Here is a 10,685-nt window from a genome sequence, read left to right as displayed (position 1 = left end):
CCAACTGGGACCAGCTGAGGGGTCAACTGGTTTGAACCATTCCCAGTTGGGAGTGAACTGGTTTGACTCCCAGTTGGGAATGGAGTGAACTGGAACCAGTTAGGAAAGTAACTGGTTGGAGCGATTCCCACTCGGACGTCAAATACCTGTCCCGTTCCCAGTTCACACGGGGCAACAATTTTGTCAAGTTGGGGTGTCCCGCCCATTCCCTCTAGGGATTGGCTGGGGGCATGTCGGAGGGGGGAGAGGGGGCGATCGCTCTATAAGCAATCGCACCTCTCTCTCTGCCAGTTGGTTGCTTCGGAGGCGGCACACTCCCGTGTCGCTCCCAGACCCAAGGTTTCAAGAGGTTTCGAGACCTTAAGACAGCGTGCGGACGACTCCGATGCCTCCCAAGAAAACCGAACGGTCCCTCCGTTCGCAATCAGCTCGACCCCCGACTTCCCGTGGCGGTGCACCTGGTGATGGAAGCCCTGTGCCTGCAGCTACGCCGCCTGGCCCTCCGAGTAGGGTCCCCTTCTCTTCCATTCCCGCTCCGCCATCCAACCCGGTGGCCTCCAGAACCCCCGGCAACCCGACGCCGGCAACCCAGGAGTTGGTCTCCGCCCTCACCACCGCCCTTAGGGCAGCCTTCCCGGAGGCGCCCCCTCCCCGACGTGCTTGTGTGTCCGAGACTGCCCAGCCCGTCCCCCTCACGACGACCGACGACGACGAAGAGGACCTCCTTTTTAGGGGGTACCCCTCCAGCCAGGATCCCGCAGGCCGCTACCGGGCCCGGATACCTGACGACTCCGACCACAGCAGCAGCAGCAGTGGGGACACCCCACCGCGTCGAGACCGCCAGTACCCCAGGCACATCCGTCCCTCCCGTGCCCCAACTGGCAGCCGCGGTCAGCGGCTCTTCACCACTCATGACCCCCCCACCCGCCGGGACTTCCGCAATGCCCTCCTGTACGTCGACCGGGCCAGCCGGCAGTCACGGTTCTTTGGAACCCGTGACGTCGTCGAGCTCCAAACCTTGGAGCTCTTCCTCCAGCTCTGGGACTCTGACCCCCCCCTCCGTGCTTCAGCGAAGCTTAAAGTGTTTGACCGTGTCAGACTTCTCTACCACGTCGCCCTCACGGGGTGGCAGGCCGCACTCCAAGGGTACGCCGACCCGACGGCCTCCTACCTTTTGGGAGCCCCGCTCCCCACACCACAGCCCCCCCCCCCCCCCCCCCCCTCCTTCATCCGACCGGCCCTCCAGACCGACCAACCGTGGCCGAGGAGCCGCCAACCGTGGCGGCCGTGGAGGACAGGCATCAGCCCGCCCCCGAGATGTTCCCGACCCCGTCGAGTGAACTCTTTCCCCCCCTGCGACGGACTGCTACCACCCTACCAGACTCTCTTCTCCAGCGCCTCCCCATGTGGGACTCCCTTGAGTACGCGCCCCTCCCCGACACCCCGCCACCAACAGTGGTGAGTCCTGACGTACCTTCACATCTTGTACAAGAACTCATAGAACCTTTGCACCTTGTCCTGCATGAGCCGCAGCCAGTGTTAAGGCCCGTTCACACTCTTGCGACCGAGTACGACTGAGAGAGACGAGATCTCATACAACTTCTTAAATGTTTCTAGAATGAGGGAACACACTGACATTGTGGCGCCATCTATGCGGTGACCCTAGAACTGCATTTCACAAAAGCGAAGGTTTTGCGGGATTTCCGAGCTCAAATGTGCGTAATACCCATAGAAAGGCTCGTTTATAACATTGACAAAAGTTTTTCGGGCCAAAAAAGAAAGGATATTGCGCGAGAAATAAAAAAAAAAAAATAAGCCGGACCGCCGAGTTTACACTGCTTCCCAATAGATGGCGCCAGTGTGTTCTCTGGTTTAAGAAGTTTTAAGGAACCAACGAGGTAGAGGGGCTTAGAGTGATAAACCGGAAGTTCGGAAGTGGCACCCCCCCGGTTGCCGCCATATTTTACGCAAATGTGACCACTCGTCACGTGACCTCCCAAGAGCCGTGACGTCACAGGTAAGATGGCAGCGCCCAGAGCTGGCGGATGCGAGTTTGTTCGGTGCGCGGTAGCCGTGATGTGCAGCTGCTTTCCGACGACTTCGGGCTTCTTCGTGCTCGCTGACGCAGGTATCATGTGAAAATATGAAGGAATGAGACTTTATACCGTTTTTGCGCAAGATCGCTCTGGATCATCTGGATATTAACGCCTGTGAGACAGCATCAGCTCTGCATCGCCGTACCGGTGCTTGGATTCCGGGATGTGTCCGAGGATCGATAGAACTTTGAGTGCTTTTAACATGAAATTTTCGCATTCTCTTAGCTTTGTTTGAACGTTGAAATATCTGAGAATCTACGCGAAATGTATACGTCGCGTTAGGGCCTAAGGGAAGTTGTTTCAGCCCTCCGTCACCGAACAACCATAGCAACTTTTAGCGAAGAAGCTCCTGCGATTTTAACCTTTTGGGCTAATCCACGATTCTACATTCGATCGCTTTTCTTCCTTTTTTTCTTTTTGTGCGTGTGTGTGAGTGCGAAGTGCACCCTTATTTTCAGCTACGAGGTTGGCGTTTTATTGAGTATGGGGAAGAATAAATCGTTGCAGGCACCTGCTTCAAAGCTATTCGACTTGCTATAAGAACAACTGTTTTGGTGCATGCATAGATATACTGCGCATTTTTTCTGTTTTCTAGGATTTATTGCAGCTATACTCTTTTCCATCATGAGTGCATTGTATTAGTCGGTCAATTATTTAATTGTTCTAATTACCTGGATAAGATGATTCATATTTGTGTTCATCCCTTGCCTGGAGAGCAGTCTTGTTGAAAAATGTTGACTACCATTCCTTTCGGTCTCTTCAATAGACTCTTTTTAAAAGTGTGGGCTGTCTATACTTCGCATCACCGTAACTTGGAAAAGGCCAACCGCCACAGCCCCCTCGAGCCAATCAGAGAGACGGAGCGAAGGTGTGTGACAAATCTGTGCAGACGAGCACTCTGGTGATATGCTGTCATGTGCCTCTCTCCAATGTGTGTATTGACTCACCGAGACCGTAGCCTTTGCCGTCTGCCAAATTCTGATGAAACAAATTACAGTAGCTACTACTGTAATTACCCCAGGCTTTCATACTTTGGGTATTTGTTCGACAAGAATGTTATGTCCGCCATCCCTGTGAATTCGGCCTAGCACCTATTGGACTCTAACGCTGCATTGGCGTTCGACGTGAACTGGGGCCCATTCGTGTGCTTTGCGCCGAAAAAAATGGTGACGGTTGTCTTGCTTGATAAGGTTCTGCAAATGGGTCTATTGTGTCATACATATAGGAAGTGTCATGCTATATAACAATGCATCAACACATACTATTAAAACGATATGCTCAGAGGTGTGTTTGTTTTTCCAATTAACAAGTTACAGCAGTGTGCTTTAATGCTATTATCATGTGTGTAGTTATAAGTATCCTCTCTGCAATGCCTACGAAGGCCCCTGGAAGGAATAAATTAATAAATAACATTTTCACATCACTGGAGTTGGTTTTCGGATGCACCACATGTTCAGGAAAGTTTGATTGAGTGCAGCCCCTTGCAAAATGTCTGCCATTCTGGTATGACCCCTTAATTAATATTGAAGGGTCAGAGAAGCGAGTGTCCTCGTAAGGTCCAGAGCGTGCAATGGACACAATTCTCGGTGTGTAGACTCTCAAGGCATGAAGGCAAGCGGAAATATGTTTATCTGGTTAGTGTATCAAGTATGTTTATTTCCACTTGATTACAAAATTATTGATTCTTAGTAAATGGTTCCATAACGAGTTGTTTCTGCGACAGTCTCGTGTCAGGCGTTCAGTCGTAGTACCTGTGGACCTTGTTGTCGGATGACGCTCCTGGCACGTTGGTGTTCAGTTTGGTCGGGTGGCAATTTTGACCGCCTGATGCTGTCTTGTAATCATACGTCATGTGCACTGAAGCTGCAGGGCTGGCTTCTAATCCGAAAAGTTTCCTGGTAGTTTCGGCATCAATGTAGCAAGTTCGGGCATGTATTGCTTACGTGGCTGTGCCTTTTGCTGTACCGTTGACTTGAAAGCTGGCAACAATTTTTGTTTGCTATCCAAGTCTGGTGATGCTTGCAGTTCACTTTTGAGAGCAACCAACCATTCGATTCCTTCAAGTCACTCAGGGGCATTCTCCCTCAAAGTTGGAAATTGTGTGCTTCGTGGAGTGGACACAGAAAATTGGTGTCAGCAAATTTTTAGGTATTGTCCTTGGACGACAACCGACACCAAATCCACTGTCACTGCATCGCCGCTCACCTGCTTTGTAGTGCTTACCTCTTGTTGAGGTGATGGACATGAGGGGCTTTGGGGTAATCAGGGATTCAGAATCTTCGATTCAGCACCTTCGGCATCAGGGACAAAGGTCGCCGAAGGTAATCCTTAATCTCCCGTGGTCGCTCCTCGAGACGTAATCGAGGGTCGTTTGGCACGAACATCGCCGACCAATTCATTGGTACGGGCTGCTTTGGTAGACATGGTAGGCTTCATGCAGTGGTAGCAAAGTGGTTTTCGGTCGCACATTCGCATCACCTACGTTTTCCTTGCTGTACTTTGTTGAGCAGAGTCCTACACACAATGTCGGGAATGCTTCAGCGTTAGAGTGTCTCATTGAATTGGCATTGAATACTAAGGGGCAGCCGGTGGCGGTCGTCGTGCCATTGTGGCGTAAGTTGCCCTTGGTTTGTCAGATGCCGCTTCGCTCGCAGAAGTCTCAGTTGAAATACCTGTCAAACTTGTTCCGAAACAATCTCGGCAATCAAAATAAAAGCCGGGCAACTGATGGCAGGAAGCAGCTTCCTGATCTCCTCCCGGACAACGTCGTGGGTGATGTCGTGGATACCTGGGAGGCTGGCGTCGAAGTAGTAGCTAGACAACTCGAGTGTCGAGACGCCGGGAAGTTGTTCATAGGGGCAGGCTCGGGCATGCAGTGCACATTCCATGTTGGAAGCCTCAGTGATGTGAACACTTCGACTGTTGTTGGGGGGTTGCGGACAAGGCTGCCGAAGGTGTTGTCCCTCACATGAGGCGCATGGGATTCTTAGGTTCTTGTCTTCTGTAGCATCAAGGTCGGCGTGGGCGTGGGCGTGGGCGCTCGATCAGGCGCAAAACATCCTCCACGAGTGCGGTGGCGCTCTCATTGGGGCAGTGTCCTGGACAGAATCAAGAATGCGGCTCTCTTTCGTTGATGTTGGCTGACGGATGCACGCTTCAGCTTGATCTTGCCAACTTCCCATGACGTTAAGGAGGATCCATGGTTCTCAGACCAGCGCCGGCAGTTTCTTCCACGAGAAGTATAGGTTCTGCAGGAGCTGGTTGTCTGTCCACCCAATGTGGCGGGCGGCACTGTCATATTGTTCAATCCAGTCCTTGACGTCTTCATACAGCTTGCGTGAAAAAGCGTCGGAGTGTGATTTGAGACGGGCATGCAAACAATGGTGGGAGGGGACACGGTTTGCTGCTACAGGTTTGTCATTGTTGGCTTGGTCAGTTTCAGATTTTCTGACAGGAGACCGAATTCCGGTGGTTTTTCCTGGTAGCAGCAACTGGCTCGGATTTCAGGTGCTTCGTGGTGTATTTCCGAGGTTACTCCTTGTGGTACTCGGTCGTCTTGCGGTTGTTCTGCCAGGCTCGGGTCAGAACTTTGCCTACGGCTCGACGGGTATAAGACACAGAATAGTCCGCCAGCCGTGTCCCATTATCGGGTAACTCGGCTGAAGAGCCGCCGGGTTCACACAGACTGAAGGGCTACGGGTAAAGTGCCCACCCTATTGGAAAAACCAGCATGAAAATCAAACTGGTCAAGCTGGTAATTAAGGTGGTCAAGCTGGTAATCAAGGTGGTCAAACTGGTCAATGTGGTAATTAAACTGGTTTAGCTGGCAATCAAGCTGGTTTAAGCTGGGCAAGCTGGAATTTAAGCTGGTCAGTCTGGTCTAAGTAAAAACCAGCATGGTCTCACTCGAATCTGGTTTTAGATTCAATCTGGTGTAGCTGGGAGCCAGTCTGGTCTTAACTGGTCAAACTGGTTTTCCATGGAGCCAATGTGGTCAAGCTGGGAGACGAGCTGGTCATGCTGGGAGACAAGCTGGTGAATCTGGTCGAAATAATAATCGTGGTGGTCAAGCTGGTCATGCTGGGAGCGCGCACGCCAAGGTCGGCTAGAGATAGCCGAACTGGCATTGCTGGGAGCGCGCGCGACAAGGTCGGCTGCTGGAACGAGGCCACGTCCTGTTCTTTGTCCTCTCGTTTTTGGTAGACCACCGGGCGCGTCAGGCGCGCTGCAAGCTACCTTTGTGTGCGAGAAAAGAGAGAGAGAGAGAGAGAGTGGTAGAAACGGAGAATCGAAGACGCGTTTGGATAGCTTGGGCAGAGGGCAGATCGAAGGGACGGCTGTGTGCGCGTTGTTTGGAGACTAGTTGAACGACGGTGCAAGCGAAGCGGGTTTTGAGAAGACAGCGAGCGGCAGTCCGTTCAGTGCGGGAAGATGTCAGACGTCCCGACTGCGGCGTCGCTTCGTGTCTTCGAACGTGTGTGTGCCCAAGAATGACGGCGGTGCCGAGGAGTATCGCCAATGCCATCCAAGCCACACGGATTTCCTCGCCTCTGCCGACCACGCAAGTTGCCGCTTCGCCCCCATCGCTGGCGGGACCCAGGTTCGCTTCTCTCGTCCGTGTAGTATTTTCGTCTGCTATTGCCTGTTTTTGGCCTGTGTCTAGTATTTTTTTCGTGTTGAGAGATAAGCAATCTGGTTTTATTAACATTGTAGACAATTTGCACCGAGAATCTGTGCGTCGGTTAGTACTGTGTCAGCGCCGAGGATGTGTAGCATTTGAGTTCATGTGAGGCTGCCGCAAGTACGAAAATAATAAATTGGATGCCGAGTTGGCTTTTCTGACGAGCTTGGCTTTTTTATTCTGTGTATTAATTTAAACAGGTTAAACTGGTTGGGAAGTTCACCAGCATGACCAGTTTAACAGCATGACCAGCATGCCAAACTGGGCATGCTGGGGCAATAACCCAGCTTGAAGCTGGGACCAGATCAACCATCATGACCAGTATGACCAGATCAACCAGCATGACCAGCATGCCAAGCTGGGCATGCTGGGGCAATAACCCAGCTTGAAGCTGGGACCAGCTTAAGCTGGTTTTTTCAATAGGGCAGTACCTCCACCTGAACATACGATTACAGCTGAGCATGACCTGCAGTGTCCCAGAATAGTGAATATTGATAGAAGATAGGACTGGAACAAGGATCCGTGACAGTATAACAAAACTAGCAGAAGAGAATCTATCCTGACCACTGAAGAAGCTGCATTGCTTTAGTGGCATTCTGTCGGAATAAATCCTCTCTTTCGGGGTTTGGCGACTGCCGTGGACGAACTGAACTGAAATGGATGTGGGACCACTTTTCTGGTAATGAGCCACTGCAGACTGTTGCCACAAAGCGGCGTGAGCTGGGTACGTAACACGCTCGGTGAAATGTCCGGACAGCTTGCAGTTCGCGTAACGAGTGTGGATGAAACGTTTGTGTTCACGAAACGTGCGACAGACCAGCGGGATCAATACCAACTGAAACACCTGTGCTCCGTGAAAGTGCACGTCTACGCCGGAACAATTTCGGAAGCAGCACAGCATCACCTAAAGCATGGCACAGGAACTACCAGCTTGAAGGCAGCTCTTCGGTGCGCCGCACACCTGTGCTCCGTGAAAGTGCACTTCTACGCCGGAACAATTTGTAAGCAGCACAGCATCATTCAGCACGGCACGGGAACTACCAGCTTCAAGGCAGTCTTCCGGTGCGCCGCACAACCGAAGTGAGCCCTCGGTCATTTGATCGAAGCTGCACCGCGATTTCACACCGCCAAGCACGACTCAGGCAATTTCCGTCGCTAAACTGTGTATCCAAATATATTGCACACGCTTCACTGCAAACCTCGAAGATTCCGATGGTCAACGAGAGCACAGAAACGTCGCCTTAAATTTTATCCTAGCGGTATCCGAATCAATCCGAGGTCCGAGCAACGTAGGTCAGATTGTCTCTTCCGTGGCAATATCCCGGTCGGTCACCAGCGAAATGCACACCGTTTCTCCGTATTTTCACGTTATACCTACGTCAAACACCACGCTGAACTCTGAACTCGCTTTCGACCGGCCTCATATGACGGCTTCCGCGTCTGAAATCAACTCGCCGAGACGAACGACAACCAACAAAGCATCCGACAAGCTCCGGCCCAGGTGGGGCCAGCTGCTGCATGGGCGCTGCCATCTTTCCTGTGACGTCACGTATTTGGTTTGGTCATGTGACGTGTGGTCAAATTTGCGTACAATGGCAGCCTCCTTATGGGGGTCACTTTCGAGTGCAGACCGGAACCCCGGTTTATCGCTCTAAGCCCCTCTACCTCGTTGTAAGGAACCCAGGTTTAAGAGGTCGCAAGCAGTCGCAAGAGTGTGAACGGGCCTTGAGTTTCGGTTGCCGGCCAACAGATAGTGGCCGTTGTCCAGGACATTGTTGACCCCCCAGATATCCTCTTGCAGGCCCTTAATTGCGCCAACATTCCTTTAGACGTTCCAGTCTCACCTCCATCTTCCTTGGCCCCTTCCTCGTCCTCCTCCCCCCTCTCCTCCTCGGAGACGGAGGAGGAGGACACTTGGGTCCTGGCGGCCGATCGTATCTTACGTTGGCTCCATGACCAACACTCCGATGAGCCCTCAGACGGGGACGACGAGTCACCCGAGGAAGACTCCCGCCTTCCCATCTTTCCTAGCCCCACGTGGCAACCTGTTCGAGCCAGTGCTCCCCCCCCCCCCCGCCCCCCCCCCCCCCCCATAGTCGACTGGGACCTCACTTCTAAGACATTCGGGTTCTTCCCCCCAGCCGACTATGGCAATCTGAGGATACGTTGTGCTGCAACCTCGGTGGTAAACAACCGTCCCCCCCCCCCCCCCTCAGACCAATTGCCGGTGCTTCGTGCTGCAGTCGCTTCCATGACCGCTTCCGGCATTCTGAAAAGAACTTGTCGCGGCCCCTACCTTAGCCCGATACAGTTAGCTCCCAAGTCCACCACTGAGTCGCGTTTCATTTTGGATGCCAGTCATCTAACACCGCATCTCCTTGCGCCACCCTTCCGTATTGACCCACTACCTACCTTCCCACTAACGCATACTTCAATAAGGTGGACCTGGCGGAGGCCTTTTATCATGTTTCCCTCCATCCTTCTGCCCAGAAACTCACTACCTTTCGCCTTGATGGCACCTACTTTTCTTTTACACGGTTGCCGTTCGGCCTCCGTCCGGCCCCGTTTTTAATGCAGTCTTTGGCAACTGCACTTGCACGAACTCTCCGTTCACGCGGGATCTGGGCGTGGGCGTATATAGACAACTTCCTACTTGCACACCCAGATCCCTCGTTCCTCCAAGCACAAATAGATCTTTTTGTGCGCCAGCTCACTGCTTGCGGTTTTCAGATTAACCCCAAGGACACTACCCTCGTTCCTTCCCAGTCCATTAAGTTTCTGGGCTTTCGCCTGGACACCGTTGCCTCCACCATAGGGCATACCCCCCAGCGTATCCAGTCCCTCGCGGACACTTTACCTCTTTTGCGGTCCCCATGTTACCCAGTCCAGTACCGCCGCCTTGCCGGCCTCTGGGCATTTTATTTTTCGTTGTACCGCTCAGGCTACAGCGCCCTTCGGCCTCTCTTTGAGTCCGCCCTTACATATAAACCTCCCCCCCTCCAGTGGCTTCTTGTGTTCAAGGAACTTTGGCGTTCACTGCCACACACCCTACCGCTCGTCCCCCAACACCCTGTGAACGTGCTTTACGCCGAAGCGTCCAACCACGGACTTGGTGTCGTCACACCCACCTCTGCGCTCGCCATCCTGACCTCCCCTGACCGCCACATCTACCTGAGGGAAGCTGTGGCCTGGACTCTTGCTGCTCTTCTCGCGCCCACTGCGTCATTGATCTTCACGGACAACAAAGCCCTCCGTTGTGCCATCACAAGTGGACATCTCCGTGCCCTGCCCTGGACCCTCACTGTAGCAATGACCTGTCTGTCAATAAAGAAGGACCTCAGGGCCAAGTGGCTCCCGACTGCGCAGAACCCCGCCGACATGCCCTCACGCCTTCCGCTCTACTTTTCCGCCCATTCCCTCTCGGGATTGGCTGGGGGCATGTCGGAGGGGGGAGAGGGGGCGATCGCTATATAAGCAATCGCACCTCTCTCTCTGCCAGTTGGTTGCTTCGGAGGCGGCACACTCCCGTGTCGCTCCCAGACCCAAGGTTTGAAACCTTGGGTCTGGGTATAGAGATAAGACGTGGCCTTAGGCAGGGGTGCCCGTTATCGCCTTTGCTGTTTACGTTGTATCTGAGAGGATTGGAGGATAGACTAGAGAAGAGTGGGCTTGGATTCAACCTTTCTTACAGTAAGCTAGGCCAAAAATTTCAGCAATCCTTACCGGGATTGATGTATGCGAATGATATCGTACTAATGGCTAACAACAGGACAGAGTTGCAGGAATTAATGAGCATCTGTGGTAGGGAAGGAGAGGAATTAGGTTTAGAATTCAGTAGCGAAAAATCAGCAGTCATGATTTTTAACGAGGATGAAGTTGAGAGGCTGAAGATAAGAATATTACAGTTG

General features: G+C 52.6%; 1 protein-coding gene across 1 annotated transcript; it reads left to right on the top strand.

Annotated features, from left to right (window-relative positions):
- The first annotated feature begins 385 nt into the window (after window positions 1-385).
- On the top strand, window positions 386-8,936 carry LOC115314386 (vegetative cell wall protein gp1-like). The gene is made up of 2 exons (XM_040208178.1): window positions 386-1,180; window positions 8,919-8,936. The coding sequence occupies exons 1-2, from the start codon at window positions 386-388 to the stop codon at window positions 8,934-8,936; spliced, it is 813 nt and encodes a 270-aa protein (XP_040064112.1).
- The last annotated feature ends 1,749 nt before the right edge of the window (window positions 8,937-10,685 follow it).

The sequence above is a fragment of the Ixodes scapularis genome, unplaced genomic scaffold (assembly GCF_016920785.2).
Source record: "Ixodes scapularis isolate PalLabHiFi unplaced genomic scaffold, ASM1692078v2 PGA_scaffold6__148_contigs__length_123643588, whole genome shotgun sequence".
In the NCBI taxonomy this organism is placed as follows: Eukaryota; Metazoa; Arthropoda; class Arachnida; order Ixodida; family Ixodidae; genus Ixodes; species Ixodes scapularis.
The sequence above is the reverse complement of the archived record's forward strand: the minus strand, read 5'-3'. Positions and strand labels throughout refer to the sequence as shown.